We start from the raw sequence: 20764 nt of genomic DNA on the forward strand, positions 1-20764 counted from the left end.
GATCACAGCCTGAATTCACACAGTCTGTGGATAAATATGAAGCAAGGACATTTAGCTTGTCACAGATGGACTTCAGTTATGCGATTGGTTATCTTGAAGTTGGTCTGCACGGCTTTCCTTCTACAAGCAAAGAGTTGTACCTGTCTCAAGACTTGACGAGCATGAAGAGTTCACCCTCCGCGGTGTTGTCACTGGCCACAAACAACCTCGAGAATTCCTTGTCAAAGACAATGCCGGAAGGTCTAAAACAGGTCGACCCCGTGCAGCTTCCGACGTTTGTGCTCCAAAAGACATCAGTGTAACCAGTCTTAGAGTCTGGAGCGGCAACCGGAGCATATACACCATAGGTGAGCTGAGTGAACGGCACCACAGACACCTTGAATCCCGTAGCAGGTGACCTGTTCCACGAGCCATGCAGCGTGACGTACAGATTTTGGAACGCGCTGTCGAAAACGGCGCCTATGGGTGCACTATGTGCTTGGATCGAAAGTCTGGGTGCCACAGAGCGTTGAGTGCAAGTATCGTCGTTGAAGGTGCTGTTGGGAGCGACGACGAACTGCTGCCCGACCTTGAAGGTCTTGTCCTTGATGACGGACGGCTCCCAGACAGTGAAGCAGGTTGGGTACCCGTACCACTGTTCGTTCGGTTGAGAAGGATCGCCAACTTGAACGAGTTGTGAGTCGTCTTGGATTGCTTGACTGGAGAATGTGGCGACTTACGGAAATTCAGCTCTTCTGCTGGGTTGTCGTTGTGGATGTCGTAGCTCTGGCCGTTGTCTGTGCGGGCGAAGTCGTCACCGCTGTTTTCCACTCCCCAAATCCTTGAACGATTACTGTCAGCTTACATGCGTTCACCAGAAAAACAAAGAAAGGCAAATTGGACGTACGCATTGTTTCCGTCCGCTGCGAGGGCTACTTCGTTGCGCAGGCCCCATCCGAGAAACCACCCCTGGGAGGCGTATGTATAACCTCCGGATGGCACACTGCGCATGTCAAATACTTTGACCACAGCACGTGCCACTGCCTTGTTGAGAGATTCATAGTCAAAGTTGCTGTAAGAGCCTTGCTGTATGACGAGGAGATGCGGCGTTGCCGGCGGAATGACGAGGTTGCGCGTTGGGTGACCTCCCTGCTGCATTCCCTTGACGACAACAGTCTGCGCACTCACGCTTTGAGCTTTTGCGTCGTAGACATAAGACCATGCGGTTGTCATGGAGGTGACGTACAACGTCTTACCATCAGGCGTCAAGCCGATGCCATGGTTTAGCGAGGGGTTGCTGATCAGGGTCTTTGTGGAAGAGATGCAGCCGTCAACCCCAAAGGTGTGAGCCGTGACACCTTTGCCCGATTGTACGACGAGTAAATTGCCCTCGGAGTCGACAACCAATCCGCGGGGGCCTGTCAGAGATCCAGCAAGCTTAACGGCTTTCCAGCCACTCGCAGTTTGGTATCCGAACCGGAAGGCGCTGACGCCAGAGCACGAGTTGGGGACTGGAGGCACAGGGGCGCTGTATACGATGGAGGACGATATAGAAGTGGAACGCGGAGATGAGACAGTGGCCGTTGCGCTGCTGAGTGAAGCGCCTGTCCTGGTGACATTGGTCTTGGGAGTCGTGGTACTATGCAAAGTGGATGTCGACAAGGTGGTCAGCAGCGTCGTTTTGGTAACAGCCCTGGTCGGATCTTCGCCTTCAGAATTGCCCGCTGCCCAAGATTCAAAATTGACTGCCTGAGCCGGTCGGAAGTTGTGCGTCCAGTGTCCTGCGCGCTCGTGGATGCCGAAAGTTGTGTCGTTGGCAGTCGGGTCATAAACTGGCACGCCAGAGTAAGCAAACGCCAAGTAGTTTTCTCCGTTGGGGTCCAAAGATGTTGGATCGTTTCCGTATGGTGCCCAGTATGTACAACCTCGGCATAGAGCCGTGGCGGAGTAATGCGTATCATTGACGACAGTGCCGGGGAGAACGGTGTACTCGGCATCTTCGTAAGGTGGAGGAGTGAAGTAGCCACTAGTAATTGTCAGTGATCAAGCGGTTTCCATGGAACGAATTGGGTTATTACAATGCCATTCGAGAAGAGACGACCACGTCTTTGCCATTAACCCATACTGTTGTTAAGGGATTGTATGTCATAGAGCCGCCCCAGGCTAAGGCAGCCCATCCTACCTCGATGGGGGCAGTGATCTGAACAATGGCTTCATATGGCTGACCCGTCGCAGGCCCTTCAGGTATGGCTATGCCGTAAGTAATGCCGCCTGCGTTGGTATAAGAAGCGAAGCAACGCCCTAGACTGTCGCAGTATGTTGACTGGTCTTGGGCGATGGCTACTGTCCTATGAATTAGTACAAGCCCCTAAGATACGAGTGGTAATAAAACCTACCCGAGTTAATGAGCGCCACAGCACTGAGTGCAGTGGTAAACCAACGCATGATCTCTGCCGGTCGATTCACTCTCTCGTCTTCAAATAGGCCTTGGTAATATGGGAACATTCTGATGAGGATGATGACTCTCTAGGAGCGGGTTTGAAGTCTTTTAGTGGAGTCCAGCCGACGGCTAACGCCAGCATTTGCCATAATCAACGGTGGTTCGGAGCAATCACCCATTCATCCATGTCGACTTGCGTAGCGACGAAAGAGGAAGTCATGTCGTATGGAAATAGTAGACTGATATGAGACCAAACACTCCGGGTGCAACAACATTGTCACAAAATATGGTACGAGAAGGGAGGGGAAGATGGTTGCCAATATGAAGATCTGAAAGCCATTTATTTGCCAAGGCGGATGAATGCTCTCGAGACGCCGGTCATGTTTCTTTACCATAGAGGGGAAAACGGGTTGGAAACGAAGGCGGCCATATAGCGCCATTTGAAGATTGGAACCCAAACGCCATGAATAGCGACGATCTGATCATCGCAGGCAATCATTCGGGAGATGGAGGCCACACCGATGGGTGGAAAGTTGCCTACAGGCCTTACATTAGGAGGGGCAGCAGGTAGGTATCGACTCTCGAAAGAGTACCAAGCGATGGCTGAGAGATTATAGCATAGGTCCCAAGCAGACACTTGTCTCGGAGTTCAAATTAGGTAGGCCACTGAGTAAACGGCGAGGGGGTAGATTCTCCAAAGGGGCGGCTGACCGGCTGATCAAAGGGTCGGACGAGGGATGGTGGACAGCCAATATGAGTCAGACTCGTAGAGTAACATTGGTGCCATTACTGTTGGAACGAGACAATAAATTGATGCAGAACAAGTAGAGCCTGAAGGAAGCGAGGCTGTGAAAGGCCACTTGGGTGGTTGATAGGGAGAAGTGAGGTAATGTATTTAGAGCTCACTTGGCAGGATCTTCAGGCTAATTGCCGTCCAGTGCGAGTAGATCGATTTGTAATCGATACCATGCATTACCTGATAGAGTATTAGCCGAAATCTAAAAGAGTGCAGGCAATTCAAGATACCACGATATGGTTACCCGGAGACTGATGGACTCGTCACTGGACGACGAGATCCGGGCAGAATTTGGAAACAAATCCGCGTTGCTAGAGACATTTCACTATGCCAGGGTTTCCCCGGAGTCAGCCGGTCAAATAGACACCATTGGTGTTATTGAAAGAAATCTCAAAAGAGGAAAAATTTGAAAATATTGCAAATGGAAGATGACCGGGAGCTCCACGGATTACGTGTTGTGTGGTTCATCGTGATCAGGTACCTTGAGATGAAGTACGATGCGAACCTGAGGTGCCGGTAATCGATAAGACCAGAGATAAGATAAGATTGGTAGTGATATCAGAATCATCAGGGCACGCTGCTCGTCCCGGAAGAACAAGCGACCCCTCTTGGCCTGCAGCAATGCGAAGGAGCAGGTGCGGCAGGCGCTGGTGGCCTGTTGAGAATCAAGATCGAATTTACCCATCTTCTGTTTCCTGCAAACCCCCAGCGGTGCTTGTCTTCTTCCTCCATGATCCCCTCTACAAATTTAACCATTGTAATATTTCGGTCTTTCCATTTGTCTTAGGTCCAGGTACCTACCTACCTCGGCCCTCACCGCAAACATGGCAAGGTAGTCCCAGAAGCCCCGACACCCCAGCTTCCCCTCCAGAACCCCGCGCGTCACGCTGAGCCCCCACAATGTCACTGATATGGCCGGTCTTCACGAAGCTCATGGCATGTCCATGCAACTCGAGAAAGATGTATCAAGTTGAATCTGTGGTTACTGAGATAGACCTCATCACTTAGTATGCTACCCCCCAAAGTCTCTAGCTATGGTCATGGCCACGAAATCAAGCTACCCAGAAACCAAGTCACCATACCATGAACCTCATCTCAGCATTTTAGAGTTGAGCTCCGCGTCAGTCTATTCGGTCCTATCCGGAGCGACCAGAACAAGACCAGTCCGATTCCAGAAAGTCACCAAAGGGAAGGAAAAAATATGTACAGACTCCCCCACCTTTCCGGCGGGGCAAATCGCATTCGGGGATTCAGGCACGCGGGGGGACCCTGACTATCAATCATTGACGTGCTCGACTCGATATCTTTTGAGCCGCCGGCCCTGAAGCCGGGCCTTGTGTACCATTCGTCACGGCCAACAACGATAGCTTTTGCAGCAGGTCTCTACTAGCGAGCAGTCGAACGAAGCTACATGTTAGCAATTCTCTTTCTCATTCGAAGCTAAATCTCGGTTTCTATCTATAGAGCGCAGAATACCACCCCCGAAATGGCGGCCCCGCGCACAACCACAACCCGGCCGCTGTCCGCCGTCCTGCCGCCTCTGATCCTCGGCACCGCGACCTTCAACTACCAATACGTCTCGGACCCTTCGCGCATGCCCTCCGTCGACATCGTCTCCCGCTCCCTATCACTTGGCGTAAACGCATTCGACACTTCCCCATACTACGGGCCTTCCGAGACCATCCTCGGCGCCGCCCTACGCACCCTCTCACCGCCCCGCGACTCCTACTTCCTCGTCACAAAGGCTGGCCGCATCGCCCCGACCGAGTTCGACTACTCCCCGGCCTGGATACGCGCCTCCGTCCTCCGCAGCCTCGAGCGTCTCAATACTACCTACCTAGACCTGGTATACACCCACGATGCAGAATTCGTCACCCCCGACCAGGTCGTCGCCGCTGTCCGCGAGCTGCGCCGCCTCCGCGATGAGGGCCTAGTCCGTTATGTCGGTATCTGCGGCTATCCCGTTCCCGTCCTCTGCGAGCTTGCTGAAAGGATCCTCCGCGAAACGGGCGAACCTGTCGACGCTGTCCAATCTTTTTCGCACTTCTGCATCCAGAACGATACCCTCGGTAGCGACGCGATCCTCACACGGCTGAAAGATGCCGGCGTCGGTGTCGTGACCAACGCGAGCATGCTGAGCATGGGTCTGCTCACCACCCGCGGCGTTGATGATGGGCCCATGGCGAGCTGGCATCCGGCTCCGAGTCCCCTACGCAAGCTATGCAAGAGCCTGGTTGGAATCGCCGAGGGCGCGGACGAAAAGATGGAAGAGCTCGCTCTGTACTGGGCCATGGCGAAGTGGGCACGCGTAGGATGTGCCTTTGGCAGCGAGCTGTTGCCGCCCACGTACAACGGCCCTGCCAAGGTTGGTGTTAGCGTCATGGGTGTCACGTCCGTGTCGGAACTGGAAGAGACGTTCCTTGCCTGGCAGGGCATGATGCGCGAGCTTGCGGCCCAGAGTGACCAGTCAAATCCCGCCAGTGCCCAAGCCAGTCGACTTGACAAGATTCAGCGTTTGGTCACGGAACAGATGTGGCCGGCCTTGGGCGAATGGCGGAATTACAGCTGGGCCAGTCCTGGCGAAGATTTTGTCAACCAACCTTCCGTCGCCGCCATCGATGCTGCCCTTCCTGCTGTCGCTCCCGCCGCCGCCGCCGAGCCACACTTGTAACCCTGGCAGGAACCCATTCCTTTGCAAGCAGGCTGGGCATGGGAGGTCAAATTTTCGAGACATCAAGTAATAAGCGAGGGCGAAATATTTCCATGAATAAATGGTATTTGTCAAGCAGCTCGAGACCATCAACATCTCGGCCGCTTTTCTCACTTACCTACAAAAGGTAGGTCGGGTAGAGTACAGTGAGCGCTGGCCATTCACATGGCGAAAAAGCGAATAGATGAAATAAAAAGAAAGAATCACGTCTAATGACCTCCTCCCCCAAAGTTCACGCTGAACGCCTTGAGTTTCTTGGGGTTCCCAACCCCCAGAGTGTATGCAAAACTCTTCCTCCCATGTAGCCGTTGCCATCAAATATGGCATCATCATATTTTGCAATCATCCCGTCGTCATGCCCGTCGATCCGCACTCCACTTACTGCGTCACTCCAGTCGAACTCTCCACAATGCTTTCATGGCCCAATCTCTTCGACTCAGCAGCCTCATCCGAGATAGGAGCCGGGGTCTCGGGTGTTATTGTCACTTCCGGTGTCAATGCTCCACTGCCAAGCAAAGGGGAGACGTCGCCTTTGCCGGCGCCGTCGACGGCCTCTTCGGGAATCGTTGGAGGTGGCTTCAATGTGCCGGCGTTTGTCTGCACGGGCTCCTCACTGTGTGCGTCTTCCATGTGCTCCGCTTCCGGTTCGTCTTCCGCTTCGGCCTTCTTGCTCGTAGTCGCAGTCCGGCCCTCGCCTGAGGCGATATCCTGGTCATGGTTGGCCTCGCCATTTTCAATGTCAACGCCCACCATCTCTGCCAGGCTCCGAAAGTTGAACATGGGCTCCGTATTGTCTCGGTCACCTTCTTCGCTTCTATTGCCAACGCTCAGCTCGCTGGCTCGAGGATCCAGGTACGCCTGGTTGCTATAGCTGCCAGCTGCGCTATCAGCCAGAGATGATGAGATGGAAGATGCATTGCTCATCTGCCTCAAGTGAGAAGGCCCGCGGCTAGTCGTCGGGATCGGTAATGAGGGCGTGGTAGATATGCTTTGTAAGCTGCTCTCGGATGACTGCGTCTCAACTGCCGGACGTTCTACAGCTTTGCCTTTCGAACTTGGTGCCGAGCTGGGTGCCGAGGTGGGAGAAAGGGTATTGCCAATCGGTGTCGAGGAAGCCACTGGAGAAGTCTCCGCGCTGGGTCCTGCGGAGGTCGTCTGCGCACCCTGAAGCGTGGCCTCCACACGCAAGTTGCTGGTTGTGCTATTCCCTCTGCGTCGTCCAAGGCCAAGGGAGAGGCTGCTACCACTAGCAGAGCTCTGACCAGGCCCATAGACGCTCTGCCGGTCCTGCTTCTTGAGGGCTTTACGCTCTTCCTTATCCCTCTTTTTGGCCTCCTTTCGCTCCGCCTTTTCTTGTTTGCGTTTTCGCTCTTCCTCGGCAGCGAGAGAAAGACGGACGGCTTCCATGAACATCATATCTTCCAGCTCCTCCATCCGACTTCTCCTATTTTCCAGAGCTCCGCGTCCAGAGGAGCTTCGTGGTCCAGGCTCTGGTCCAGCTGTGGCAGCTTCACCCTCGGGGTTGCGATGGGGGCTCTCTTCCGGCTGTGGGTTGGATGGTCCAGAGGGGGTGCGACTCCCGGTGTTTCTCCGACTGAAACGCCCGGGCCGTGTGAAGGCGAAGCCGCGCTGCTGTTCGTTGTTTCCCATGAGGAAGGCCGCAGTGTGCAAAGCAGTTGCCGCTGCAGCTCTGCGTGCTTGGTGTGCTCGTTGCGCTGCGAGTTTGGTCGACCAATCCGGTCGGACCCGATCAGTAGTGACAACATTTGGGGCGTTGGCGGACAAGCTTTGAGCTCGCCGCCTCCCAGATGTTGGAGAGGTAGGCGACAAAGTGGAGTTCAAAGAGCTCTGAGACGACATGGCGGTATTTTGTGACGGGTATCCAATGGCATAAGATAGACCTCGTCGGAAAGGGGGAGCGTCATAGGTTACACCGAATTCAGTCTGCTGGCAGTAGGGGCACTGCGCGGGCTCAGATATTAGCATTTCTGGAGCTTCCTCCGGGTTGGTCGGATTCGCAGACTGCTCGGTCGGTTCGCCGTGATGCTCGGGATGGTGCGGATCGGCGCGCTTGATCTGCACGAAACATTCGCTGCAGATGGGCTGATCGCAGCAACGGGTGCGATTCAGGTAGGGAGGATAGGTTAGGAAACAAATGGGACATTCGGTAGCATCCTTGTACAGGAAAACCTCTAACGGCTGTCCGTTGACCAAGGGGTCGTTGGGCAACTTGATCTCACGGGGCGCAACGTCGTTTGACGAGTTGCTACGTGAGCCCCCGCTCAAGGCTGCTGCAAGGGCTTTTGCCCGAGGCTTGAACGGTGAGCTACTCCGCTGCTGGGCTGCGTTGGGCGACGATATTCCAGAGCCCGGCATTGAGCTACTACGATCCGATCCTACTGACAAAGACCTCGGGCCCATTGGAACAGTGAGATTGGTAAGGTTCTGGGATGACTCGGTGGGAGAGGCGGGCGTATTGGACTGGGGAATGAACTCGGGTGGAGGTTGTTCATCGGCGGCCGGGATAGGAAGGCCGCGACCGGCGCAGATGAGCTGATATTCGGTCCAGCTGTCGGAGTAGTCATTGAGACCTCTCCAGAATGGTGCAAGCCGTCTTTCAATCTGCGGGGCCACAACTGTTAACCTTTGCAACCAAAGCATGAGGATATTCGGAAACCATCTTACCTGCAATTGCCGCACGACGGGCTTGCTAAAGTCTTCGGGACCAGTGTATGTACCAAGGGTCACAAGGTATCCGCCATCGATGTGCTCCTCTTTCAGACTCCGCTCACGTTCCTTTTCTCTCGCGACGCGGTCCCTCTCAAGTCGCCGGGCTTCCCGTTCCTGCCTCGTCTCCCTCCGCTCGTACGGCGCATCTTCTCTGCCTGCAGCACTTGAAGATCCGGCGGCTCCTAGGCCGAGGAGATTTAGGTCGGCTCTACTAAAGCGGCTTTGCCTCCGTGAGCTGGCATGATCGTTTGCGGCTTCTCTGGAGGTGGAGTGATTGAGGTAGGCGGCCTGGCTTTGCCTGTAGTCGGTCGCCGGGTCAATCGGACGAGATTCTTTGGTGCTACTGTTGCCCATATTGGTTATCGATAGTGTGGCCGAGCAGTGTTGCTTGAGGGTTCGTCGAGTGTGGGCTCTCTCGAAGTGGACAGGGCGACGACGGGTGATCGATGAGCCGGTTCAATCAGAATAACGATTGCAAGTACAACTGCGGTGGACCAGTATCAGCCACGGCGGTAGACTATGCAGTGAGAGGTGGTCCGGCCAAAATGAGTCCGGTAGAGAGTGTTGTGGTTGTCGTTGGTGTAGTTGATGTATGGTCGCAGTGTTGTCGATGGTGGGTGAAGTACCGTCGCAATATGGTTGGGGATGAACCGAGTGTAATCAACAACGCATCCTTCAGACGAAGTGGCAGACAGTTGCAAGCATTGTCGAGAATGGTGAGGGGAGGCAGATGGTGTTATTGATCGTCGGAGGCGGATAAGAGGTAGTAAGGTGTACCTATGCGAATGGGCGCGATGGGTTGATGGCGGGCGGTGATATCGGGGATGGTGATGATGGACGGATGGTGTTGGCGGTGCAGGGTGACGGTCCAGGGGTCGCAGTCAGCGGATGTTGTGTTTGGGTGGGTAGGTGGTGGTGGTGGTGGTGGTGGTGGTGCTGGGTTTGGGGATCTGGGACCGGACGGGCGTGTCGGGTCGGGAAGCTTGTGACGACGTGGATGTCGTACGTGCGTGGCTGGGCGCTGGGCACTGGGCACTGGGCACTGGATGCTGGGCGAGCCAAGATGTGAAGGTTTCCAGGCGTATGGAGACGGGCTTCGCAAGAGGACGCAGAGCGACTCTACAGTACCTTGAGTCAGGCCGGTGGAAGGATAAAGGGATGAGTGAATGTGTTGCCAAGATGGCAAATGGGGAGATGCAAAAGCAAAAGAGATGAGAGTGTGAGGTGGTCGTTGGAGGGACGAGCAACAGATGCTTAAGGGAAGGTGGGAAAGTTGTCGGGCGCAGAGGGCCGGGGGGCGCGGTTACGGTTGTCGGGTGCAGTGGAGAGCAAGGTTCCCAATGATGCAGGAGTGCCAGGTAAGGAACCTAGGTACCTAAGGTAAGGTACCTATTCGTAAGGAGGAAAAGTACCTTACTTCAGCAAGGTGTAAGGTAAGGTAGGTAGGTAAGGTAACCTGCTGCTACCTTGTAGGTTAGTAGCGACGGGAGACAACAAAAGTCAAGTGACCTTTATGCTGTAGGACTGCTCATGATACTATTTGATTCATACAAATGTAAAACATTTCAAGCTGAATGACAGATGAAGAAGAAAGGCCGATTGTTGCTACTCAATCTACCAGTATACCGGTACCTACATACCTACTTGGATGGTACCTTATTGGCCGACTTCTGTTTTACCTTAGGCACCTCACCTTAGGTAAGTACCCAGGCACGTAGGTAAGCGTGGTAAGGTGGTAGGCACGTAAGGTAAGGTGAGGTAAGGTAAGGTAGCTGTCACCGATGTTGCCAAGGGAGATGTGACGTCTGACGTTGTATCCGTACTCAAGCTGTCAAAACGGAAAGAAAGAAGAGAGAGAACTGGAGAAAGTGGAAAAGGATACCTAGCAAAATTGTGCAAGTGAGGTAAGGTGGGCGGGTGTAAGAGGCCGAGAATCAAGGCAGACAGGGTCCAACAGAGGGGAATCGGATCCCAGTGTGGAGAGGCCGGTAAGGTGCAGTACCTTAGGCGAGTGTGCGGCGCGAGGTTACCTTGGATGGTTTCCAATGGGTAAGGTGGAAGCATCGGGCGGTTAAGTTACGGGAAGAAGAAAGGGTACCTCAATCGGCTGGTTGTTTGGGCATCTGGGCATTGTACCTTTTCCAAGGGGATTTACTGTGTACTGTGGTAGTTATCCGTTGGGTACCTTACCTCACCTTTTACCCTTGGGGGCGGTTTGCTGAGGTGGATGAGGTGGATGAAGTCTGGACCGAAATCGCTGGCTGCACCGGCCCGGCTTGCTTCTTGGCCTCAGATCTACGCTCTTGGGACCTGGAGGGCACTCCCAGTCTGCAAGGCAGGAGATGACCTGAATGCAAGTGGACTCGTCTTTCCTTCCCTTGGATACGGAGTAAGGTAGGGTGCAAAACCTTAAGGGAAGGAGACTCCTGTAGTTTCTTTTTACTGGATTCGTAATAACTCATGAGAAGTGCCCGCCGCGTCTCGACAACCTCTTTCCTTTGTACATCAGTGGAAGTCACCATGGTCCACGGCACCTTCCAATGTTTTCTTGACGCCAATGAATGAGAGAGGAAGGGGCTGGAGACTACGGAGCACGGAGGGGCAAGAGGTTGTCGTGGAAGGTGGAGCCCATCTGCAGCCTACCTTAGGTGCGTGCCTGCCAACCCAAGGTACCTTAAGGTGGTAAGGAACATACCATCGGCAAGACCCCTCCTTTCCCCGACTTCCAAAATGCACTTGAGCCATGAGGCCTGCTGAGATAGGGACTCCGTAGGTCTCTGAGGAATAACAGTCTTACTTTTACTCTCACTCCCGCCCTCATGCCTCTCCATCGGAATGACATTACTTCAAGGTTGAAAAAAAAGAGAAAAAGCTTGTCCAGACCCGTTGGCTTGGAGACTCGGACGGTAAGTATTCACCACTTGGAGCCCCTCCTCACCCTTATTAGCTAAGCACGCCTGTCCATCATGAGGGGTCGACCGGTTTGATGAGAAATTGATGAGGTGAGAGCTGAAAACCCTGCTTCCGGTCTTTCCGCAACCAGTCACTGCCATTTACTCACTGTTACTGATGTTATTGCTAAATGTCACTCGATTTGGTACAAGTATGTCGTTACTTAGTTCATGTCCCTCCCTTTTGACGTCCATCAACACCATGAACGCTTTTGGTCATCGACACTTATGTGCCCCCTATTCAGCCTCCAATCCGGCACTTGAACAACTCATCGCTGCTAGGTCTCATGTCTCATCCAATCCACCATGACCCCCGCGGCACCCCTTGCCGTCTAATGCTTCCTGGTCCCGAACCAACGCGGCAAGTCCCTCCCAAAGCTACCGACGGGCATCTCCCACCTAAATCCATGAATCTTGCGCCTAGAGCTTCATGCGCACGACATCTCGCAACACCCCTCCTGCAAAGCTATGATGCCTCACGGGCTTGAGCGCCTGTTGCGCCCAATGTATTCGTACCGCTCTCCGCTATTGCCTTAGTCTAAGACTCCATGGTGGTACTACCAAAGATGGAGCCCGCCTTCGCATCTACCCTATGCCTATGCCTATGCCTATGCTGCTCCATGTGTCAATCGCTAACGCCATGCGATGCGACTCAATAACGGGTCCTCTCCAGACAATCGCCTTTCATCATTCATGCTCGCGAGCCTCCGACCATGTCATCGACCTACAGGAGGAGTGCTAGGTTGGTTGAATTACACGGCACGTCTCAGCCCGGGTTTGTTTCCCTGCATGCACTCTAGGTACGACTAACAAAGGGACGCCAAGGTGGTTTGCATGTGCTGGCTGGGCTAGACACTGCAAAACGTCATGTACAAATTGCAATATACACACGATATCTGAACAATTTGTGCTCTATGCTGCGTAGGCTTGCCTGTGGCGGTGTCCAGCGGATTGACTCGACGCAAGAGTCCGAGACAGGCACGCGCTGGGAAAACGGCTTCGTTCCGTGGGGTGCCTCACGAGCTGCCGCCATGGAGGCACCCTCTACATCTCCAAAAAGCCCCGACCGCCTGCCGCCTTATCTCTGTAACCAATGCCATGACACTGTCGCGTGATTCTCTGAGACACCCATCCCACCATGTTGGCGGCGGTGAGCACCTACATCAAAACGCCAACTGCACCCCACGTCGCACAATGGCTGGCGCTTCAGCCGCCAACATCTTCTCATCAATGCCATTCCCGCATCTGCCATGGTGGTCTACTTACCGCAAGAGTGTCCTAGTCATGTAATCTCGAGATATTGGATGGCCGAGACTGGCCTGAAATAGCATGCGTGAAGCGAGAGGAAGTTGAATCCAACAGAGAAGTCAGATATGGAGGTTTTCAAAGCCTCGAATACGTCGAGGCGAGGTCAGGAGCCATATCGCTAGCACGTCAACTCATAACTTGAAGTTAGTACAACTAACTAAATGTACTCATGTCGCGAGTACCTTACCAGTCATGCATGGAACGACAGTGTCATACGGGGCCCAGGTTATATCTCAAAAGCGCACACCCAAGAAAATCTTTCCTCGGCTTAAGCTAGGTTTGTGATTTACAGGACAATTAGTTTAGGCCATGAGGAGTTTACGACAGATTCAACGATTGGAAGCTCTTGGCAGAGCGGGAGTCGCATCCTGTCCATGTCACTGGTTTGGCTCTGTTACGTCAGCAGTGTCGGCGATGAGGAAGCCGACCACCGACTGAGGAAGTCCAGGTCCAATAGGCGGGCGGGAAGAAGTCCAAGCTCCAGTGCCTGGAGTTCCCAGTGCAAAAGTTTACGATTTCGTCAATCGTTTCCGTTGCGACGTCCTGGCTCTAGTGCAAGTCATCCCCATGGCTGGTGGCCGCAATACCAAGTCTTCGGGCCCTGTGCCTCCGTCGCGAACGCTGGTTCTCGACAATGGCGCGTCGACCATCAAAGCAGGCTTCGTGTCCGACGACCACACTGACGAGCCTCGAGTAATACCAAACTGTATCGCCAGAGACAGGGCGAGAAAGGTCTACGTCGCATCCGACCTCGAAAAATGCCATGATTTTGGCGAAGTTCAGTTCCGGCGACCGGTAGAAAAGGGGTACATTGTCAATTGGGAAGCTCAAAAGGAGATTTGGGACCACGAGTTCTTCGACGACAAGGCGCCGCAAAAGTGCGATCCTTCCGAGACCAGACTGCTCCTTGCAGAACAACCCAATTCGTTGCCTATTCTACAGGCCAACTGTGATCAGGTAATCTTTGAGGAATATCAGTTTGCCAGTTATTATCGTGGTATTGGTATGTGGTTTAGCCTCTTGCACGTCTCGTCGACTCAGCTGACCTTTGTCTTCCCAGGGGCCTCCTTCAATGCGTACCACGACATCCAAGGTATCCTTCAGACCCCCCGAGACCCGAATTCGGTGCCCCAAATTCCGGCTGAAGCTGTGCTGCTCATCGACTCTGGCTACTCCAATACTATCGTCATGCCTCTTCTCAACGGCAAGCCCCTGCACTCCGCTGTTCGAAGACTGGACGTCGGTGGGAAGCTCATGACAAATTACTTGACGCGTTTACTCTCTCTGCGATACTACGACATGCGAAACGACACATACATCGTTAATGAGATCAAGGAACAGGCAAGCTATGTCTCACTCGACTTCAATGGCGACCTCGAGAAGACCTGGAAGGGTACGAGGGGCGAGAAGAGGGAGCCTTACGTGACGGGAGCCGGCATTGCCAAAGACTACATACTGCCCGACTTCCACACCAAGACGAAGGGCGTCGTCCGAGACTACGACCCTGCTATGCACACAAAAGCAAGAAAGATGGCAGCACGCGCCGCTGACAACGACGAAGACATACTCACGCTTCGAAACGAACGCTTTTCAGTTCCCGAACTACTCTTTCAGCCTTCCGACATTGGACTCCGACAACCCGGCCTCGCGGACGTCATCATGCAGTCTCTTTCCGAATTGCCAATTGGGCTTTGGCCGGGGCTCTTGGCTAACATCGTTGTCGTTGGCGGCAACGCCTTGTTTGCTGGCTTTATCCAGCGGCTGGAGAAGGAGCTTGTCAAGAGAGTTCCTGATGCCTGTATTGTGAGGGTCGCGCATCCCGTCGACCCTATCACAAGCACCTGGCATGGCGGTGCCAAACTGGCCAAACACTCCGATATTCACAAGCTGTCTGCCACTAAACAAGAGTACGAAGAGTACGGCGGCGCATGGGTTGCTCGCAAATTCGGCTCTGGAAACACTGGTGTCTGAACCTTCACTATTCCAAGCACTAACCAGGGCGGTTGGTCTATCAAACAGCCCTAGAATCATCACATCCCTGTATGCCCTGTGGGCGTACATCGCAGGTCTATGGAAATCAAAAACAGCCTCCATCCCGGCTTCTACACAGTCGATTACTTCTTCAGTATACCAAACAGACTGCTCCACGATGCCATCTGCCCCGGGGATTCATATTTCGAAATTTTGTCGATACGTTTTGGCCGAACAAGCTTTCTCGTCCCCAACAATATGGAAAGTCTTTACAGCCATGAGTATCGACCACCCCTTTTGTCTATATCGGTACGGCTGTGGGCATACTATAGACAACCTACTTCGAGCCAATAGCTTCGCACCGTTTCAGGCATTCTGCGGTGCCAACCGCAGCACCAGTCCCGACAGCCGGGATATCTCGTCGTAGCTGTGCAAACTTTGCTGACAGCGAGTTTCCTCCCAATGCTGCTGCCACTACACTTGGAGGAAGATCGAAGAGTCCATTGGCGACATTGTGGGTGCCGGCGTCTTCTGAGCTCAGAGCCGAGATCAGAGTAGCATTATCGCACCCTAGAGTGGTGAGCATGGGACAAGATATGGAGGCTCGTAACGAAGCTCACCTGTGTTTTGCATCGTGTGCAGACTGCCTTGGGGAAAGATTGTCATCATTCCGGGTGCCAAAGTTGTCTTCACCATCCGAGCCCCGTTCTCCAGCGTCATATAGGTCTCGGTAGTCCCCTCGACAGAAACCACATAGTTGGAAGCACGAGCGTGGTAATGCGGCGGCAGCATAGCGCAGGGACCAAGACTGATCCAAGCCATGGTCATACCATTGCCAACCGTTGCTGGGAAAGTCGCGGCATTGGCGTTGACGACGCCCCCGGGGCTGTTGGTGTGGAATTCATGGGCGAAGTAGTTGAACGTCCAGTCTTTATCTTCGGGTAGAATATTAAGCTTATCAAGTTCTGTTGGACTTGTTCTAAGCGATCGAACACGATCTGGGTACAGTGTGTCGTCTGTGGCGTTAATGAAGGCCGCAAATAGACACAGTGACAAGAGAAGCCAGGTTGGCGATGGGGCGGAAACGGCCATGTTGGACGAGGCGGATACGGTTAAGGCGTCCAGAAGGCGTCCAAGTATGTCTTGAAGATGCCGTTTCGAGATCGATCGTCCTCCCTCCGGCGACCCAGGACAAGGCGAACTTATACTAGCTCGTGAGGCTCAATTCAGTGGCCAGGTAGGACGCATAGATCCTTGGAAGTCACCACGAGATCTCAGGGAGTGCCATGGTAACGGAGCAGTCTCCGCTTGAAGTATAGGCCAATAGGACGTAGCAAAAAGGCACAGAAAGCCATCTGCTGGGATCTCCATCTAACTTTCTCGAGGCCAATGCCGTTATCCTGGGTATGCGATCACGAGTATCTCCCCACGCAGCGCACGATCGACGTACGACGTACATATCGTCTGACAAGAGAATGGAGGGAGACGAGGCAGAATCTCGGGAATAGGAGGACCCTGACAAAGCACAGAAACCCTGAATATTTTGTGCTAGGGGACGGTGCGACTTATCACGTCCTCTCGGGCTGGTAAATGCTTGCACCTGTGACAGTCAGGGCAAAACTGTCCAACCGAACCGGCCAGGACGGAGCCAGCGACTCTGGCTACAACGGGTACTCGATCAAAGGATCTCCTCGGGCTTGGCATGTCAATACAAGGACTAATGACAATCTCATTCCTGTCGAGAGCTTCCAATCGTTCCTACAACCTTCTCTGCCTGCGTTTTCATGTCATCACTGGAAATATGCTATGAACGCAAAGTTTCAACCTGGCGTGTGACTTCAAGTGTCCAGAGGGTCGTCCTAGATGACAAAATTGCACCCGAGGAAGAGAGGAGAGAAAGCGAGGCACTGTTGTATTTGTCCAAGTCAGCTCGTGATACCGCCACTCCCCAGCTTTTCTATCTCGTACAGCAAGCTTTCCCCTACGTAATTATAAGCTACTCGATAAGGCCCTGCTTCCACAGTATCGTATAGCTCTAACCTTCCACTTGGTCGTTGGACTATCTCATTTCATTGGATGATACGGAGAGAAGGGTCTTGACCTTTGCGCGCAGTAAAGTGTGGCTCCTAGAGAGCCTCATAGTCGAGGTGACGGCCGAGGTCGGAACCTACCTTGAAGCTATCAGCCCAGGCACATGGCAGGCGTTCAGCATCGCACTATAACCTGTATACCTTCACTAAACTAATCTGGAAGCTTCCACGGATGGGCCGAGGTTTGTGGCTCGTGACGACGAATGAATTTCGAGGCAAACTGTCATGCAAAATGCCTGTGAAACAGACTGTCTATTCCCGGAAATAACCAGATTGATCAGCTGGGTGGCACAACAATGTAGTGGAGGCATCTCTAGCATCTCCTTATCGAATGATGTCTTCCTTCCTCACACGAGATGTCGTTGACGGTCACGGAACTTGATCTGACTTGAATCAGCAGGAGAAAGAAACGAGGAGATGACGACTGAGGCTGACTGAAGTCCGAGGAAAGGGGCTCACTAGCAGGAACACGATGGTGATAGTCTCGCCTATGAACGGGAATTGCAGTTGGATCCAAACAACCGCCTATAGACGTCACCTGCACAAGTCTCACCATCACAACACAATCTGGCTAGAAACGGGACACAAACAGTGGGTGCAAAAGAGTTGGGATTGAGGTCAAAAGGTCGTCTATACCGCTAAACCATTGGCAATCAACGCCTCAAACGCTTTGCTTCAAGGGTATCTCACAAACGATGAAAGCGCTTAGTGACGTGACGAGAGCTCGCCGGCTCTGTAAATATAGCCCATGCAGAAAATCAAACAGTACACAAAGTTGGCCTTCCGAGACAGGCTGTAAATCGTGACCCAAAGCTGACGAGAAGCTCTTGGGAGCGCCGCTTTGACGCGCCTGAAGATCCAAATATGAGAAAAGTCTTGGAATTTTTCATTCCCGTGAGTGCCACTAGCCTCCAGCTTCAGTTGGTCTCAAACCCCGTGGGTTGCGGTGACTGACCGGCGATCGGCGTCTGTCGTTTCGCCCGGATGACACCCCCTTAAAGGTGTCGCAAGAAGCGACCACGGCTCGAGCACCCTACCGAAAGAGTTAGCGATCTGAACGCTTCAACGAGGTTGCGGGGATCGAACAGTCACACTGTGAATGTTAGCCAAGGCCCAAGAGATACCGTTCGTCAGAGGCGGTCTTACGAAAGTTGAGGTTGACCCCTCGTTGTGAACCAAGCAGTAGCCACCGCAGCAGCCTCTACAGAGCCTCTGTGTACGATCAATGCAATCGTGACACTGTTTTCTTGCCATCAGCTCGGGTCTCGTCGAGGGAGAACTTGGGTCTAGAATCGCCACTTACATTGCTACCGCATTCCCAGCAGCTTTTTGCGATACGAGCCTAAGGTTGATGACCTGTGTTAGCATCATCGGGTTCCCAATCATGACGCATACTCTTCGCTAGATAACAGGAAGTCGAGGGGGACGAGAAAGGGGCGGACGATGAATAGCATTGTGGCATACACTTTGGAACAGGCCGGGCCAGACGGCAAAAGGACGTCCGACTCAGCCCAGCAACACCCTCTGCGCATCACTGACCTCGCCCATGATGCAGTCTGGGAAGCAGGCGCCATTTCGTACCTTAATCTTGGGCTGACTCTCGTGCTCTTGGTGCTGGACCCAAGCACCGCCGTCGGCGTCGACGACAATCACGTCGGTATCGGCCAGCTCGGTCACGGCGCTGGGTGTCTGGTAACATTCCTCGCACCACCACTTGTTGCAGCCCGCGCAGTATCTCTCTCGCAGGCAGTCGATGCATCGAGCGACGAAGGACGTTTCCGATCCGGTGCAGAGCTGCGGTGCCGTTGCGGCCTTAACTGACGATGCTAGGAGAGGCGGAGGGGACAGGAGAGGACGTTGAATCGCCGGAGTCCCGCTGTGAACTGACATGCCTTCGGGTGCAGCACCGCAACCGGCACAGCCGCCCAGGGCGACTGTCGCCACGGCCCATTGCCGGGCTGAGGCCGGGATTCTTACCTTGCCGTAAGCAGGCGAGTTCGTATGGTGAGGCCCGGTGCAAGTAATTGCATCAAAGGCAATGATACCGTGGCAGTCAACCAGAGTGTTGGCCCATTCCTCGACCAGCGGACGTGCAATGATGCGGCCTTTCCTATAATACCAGTCCTCTTCCTCGCTTCGAAGAGATGATGTCAACGCCTGCTGCGACTTGGCATTCCACCCTGCGCTGATCTGCGCTACGTGCGAGGCGGTGCCGGAGGATACACCGGGAGATGCTAATGAGGGCAGCGTAGTGTCCTTGGCACCGAAAACGTAGAGACCCTTCAGCCGGGGCATGCCCTCTGGCCGCGACGGTCTGCAGGCATATTGAAGAGATGCGCACAGCTTGCGCTCGTTCAGGTTTTTGACGCCGCGAATGGATAAGAGTCGCACGCTGTAGGATGGGTCGAGAATGATTTCGTGGCAGAGCTCAGCCGTCACGGACAAGCCGTCTAAGATCAGCGTCTGGACATCTTGGAGTATGTTCTGTCGGCGGATGCCTGAGAAGATGCCTCTCAGCGGACCGGAGTAAAAACTGGTGAGAATCGCGCGTTAGTCGAGTCGTTCTACCGCACCAAGGTCGGCCATCTCCGGCATCCCCACCGCGTCGAACTGGCCGCGACGCCAGGGGGGGGGGCATTGGGGAGATGAATGTCACCGACGGTGGTAGGAGGTGGAGTGGAGTAAGGTCGAGTGGACGCACTCATCTTCGGTCAGATTCTCATCAAGTTGGACATTACGCCAGACTTCACCACCGCGATCAATGCCGTCGATTTCAAACTGCGCCGCGCGTACGTAGATCAGATCAAGATGGCGGAATACGCCAGAGGTGTGTTTGATCAGTTCTCGGAATGCTCGGCTCGTGGAGGCAAGGCTCAGACGGTCATAAGCGGAGAGGTGAGGAGCTGTGTGGGCGAGGATGAGAGGATTGGACAGGAGATGGAGGAGATTGGTGACCGAATTCTGGTAAAGCGTGTAGGCGTCCTCGACGTCCTGGAGCATGTTACGGCGAACGCGCGCGAAGGGTAGAAACGTGGGAGCAGAGACGAGGTATTACGCGACGGCCGTAAACCTCGAGGGTCCGCGGCGATCAGTCTGAAAGTTGAGAGGTGGTGAGGGTGTTGTTGTAAGACGGGAAAAGAGAGGCCGAGAGCCAGAAAGCTAAGTAGGTGGAAGGATGGCCGTCAAGGGAGGACGGGCAGAACTCGGTCGTAAGCGCAATCGCAATCGGAACTTGGTCAGACTGATGATGCTCACTGTTTACATGGGAAGATAAGAGCTTTCGGCTTGGTAAGGTAGAGATCTAGACTGCCAGACAAGAGACGTCTTGGGGCGGACGACATGTCGGTCTAAATATCTACAGCAACGAGCCCTGACTGGTACAGGAGAGACGATGGTGGGCTACGTAGTGCCTGGGCAAGACAAGAAACGTGGGAGTGTCTATCCTTAGCTTTGCGGTGAAGAGGTACCCCGTCGCGCCGTCAAGCAAGGCGAGACAGGGAACTTTGGAAGCAATACCTACTGTGTAGATGTACATCGAGCAAGGGACCTTGGGGGTCAACCGCGCCGTACGTACAGTCAACAAGATGCGCCGAGAAATGCAGCACGGGCAGACTAGAGCTGTGCAGGCTAGACCGGTCCAAGGTCCAAGTGGATGGTCGTCCAGATTGCCCACACACCCGCCCCGTGCCATCATCCACGTCCCATAGCTACTCACCCACGTCCCCCCCCTCCCATCCGGGCCTTCGCACCGTAGTGGCTGGCACAGAGCGAATAGCGGAGGGCAGGTAG

The 20764-nt window shown here is 54.0% G+C and overlaps 8 protein-coding genes across 8 annotated transcripts; 2 read left to right on the forward strand and 6 right to left on the reverse strand.

Annotated features, from left to right (window-relative positions):
* Positions 1-145: 145 nt before the first annotated feature.
* On the reverse strand, positions 146-2639 carry CPAR01_00607 (the record flags this gene model as incomplete). The annotated part of the gene is made up of 5 exons (XM_060484897.1): positions 146-663; positions 720-820; positions 887-2005; positions 2058-2322; positions 2576-2639. The coding sequence occupies 5 exons, from the start codon at positions 2637-2639 to the stop codon at positions 146-148; spliced, it is 2067 nt and encodes a 688-aa protein (XP_060355754.1).
* Positions 2640-4701: 2062 nt separating this feature from the next.
* On the forward strand, positions 4702-5886 carry CPAR01_00608 (L-galactose dehydrogenase; the record flags this gene model as incomplete). Its single annotated transcript, XM_060484898.1, has 1 exon — positions 4702-5886. One exon carries the CDS (start codon positions 4702-4704, stop codon positions 5884-5886), a length of 1185 nt encoding a protein of 394 aa, XP_060355755.1.
* Positions 5887-6303: 417 nt separating this feature from the next.
* Positions 6304-9009, reverse strand: CPAR01_00609 (SIP5; the record flags this gene model as incomplete). The annotated part of the gene is made up of 1 exon (XM_060484899.1): positions 6304-9009. The coding sequence occupies one exon, from the start codon at positions 9007-9009 to the stop codon at positions 6304-6306; it is 2706 nt and encodes a 901-aa protein (XP_060355756.1).
* Positions 9010-9391: 382 nt separating this feature from the next.
* On the reverse strand, positions 9392-9673 carry CPAR01_00610 (uncharacterized protein; the record flags this gene model as incomplete). Its single annotated transcript, XM_060484900.1, has 1 exon — positions 9392-9673. A coding segment is annotated over one exon (282 nt), but the record flags the coding sequence as incomplete, so codon positions are not given.
* A 3808-nt stretch (positions 9674-13481) lies between these two features.
* CPAR01_00611 (actin) lies at positions 13482-14885 on the forward strand (the record flags this gene model as incomplete). Its single annotated transcript, XM_060484901.1, has 2 exons — positions 13482-13917; positions 13975-14885. 2 exons carry the CDS (start codon positions 13482-13484, stop codon positions 14883-14885), a joined length of 1347 nt encoding a protein of 448 aa, XP_060355758.1.
* Positions 14886-15222: 337 nt separating this feature from the next.
* Positions 15223-15977, reverse strand: CPAR01_00612 (spherulin-1A; the record flags this gene model as incomplete). Its single annotated transcript, XM_060484902.1, has 2 exons — positions 15223-15455; positions 15506-15977. The coding sequence occupies 2 exons, from the start codon at positions 15975-15977 to the stop codon at positions 15223-15225; spliced, it is 705 nt and encodes a 234-aa protein (XP_060355759.1).
* Positions 15978-18020: 2043 nt separating this feature from the next.
* CPAR01_00613 (uncharacterized protein) lies at positions 18021-18361 on the reverse strand (the record flags this gene model as incomplete). The annotated part of the gene is made up of 3 exons (XM_060484903.1): positions 18021-18068; positions 18122-18239; positions 18279-18361. 3 exons carry the CDS (start codon positions 18359-18361, stop codon positions 18021-18023), a joined length of 249 nt encoding a protein of 82 aa, XP_060355760.1.
* A 120-nt stretch (positions 18362-18481) lies between these two features.
* On the reverse strand, positions 18482-19975 carry CPAR01_00614 (uncharacterized protein; the record flags this gene model as incomplete). The annotated part of the gene is made up of 2 exons (XM_060484904.1): positions 18482-19508; positions 19677-19975. The coding sequence occupies 2 exons, from the start codon at positions 19973-19975 to the stop codon at positions 18482-18484; spliced, it is 1326 nt and encodes a 441-aa protein (XP_060355761.1).
* Positions 19976-20764: the final 789 nt, after the last annotated feature.

The sequence above is a fragment of the Colletotrichum paranaense genome (genome assembly GCF_030867605.1).
Source record: "Colletotrichum paranaense strain IMI 384185 chromosome Unknown Scaffold_1.1, whole genome shotgun sequence".
Taxonomy (NCBI): domain Eukaryota; kingdom Fungi; phylum Ascomycota; class Sordariomycetes; order Glomerellales; family Glomerellaceae; genus Colletotrichum; species Colletotrichum paranaense.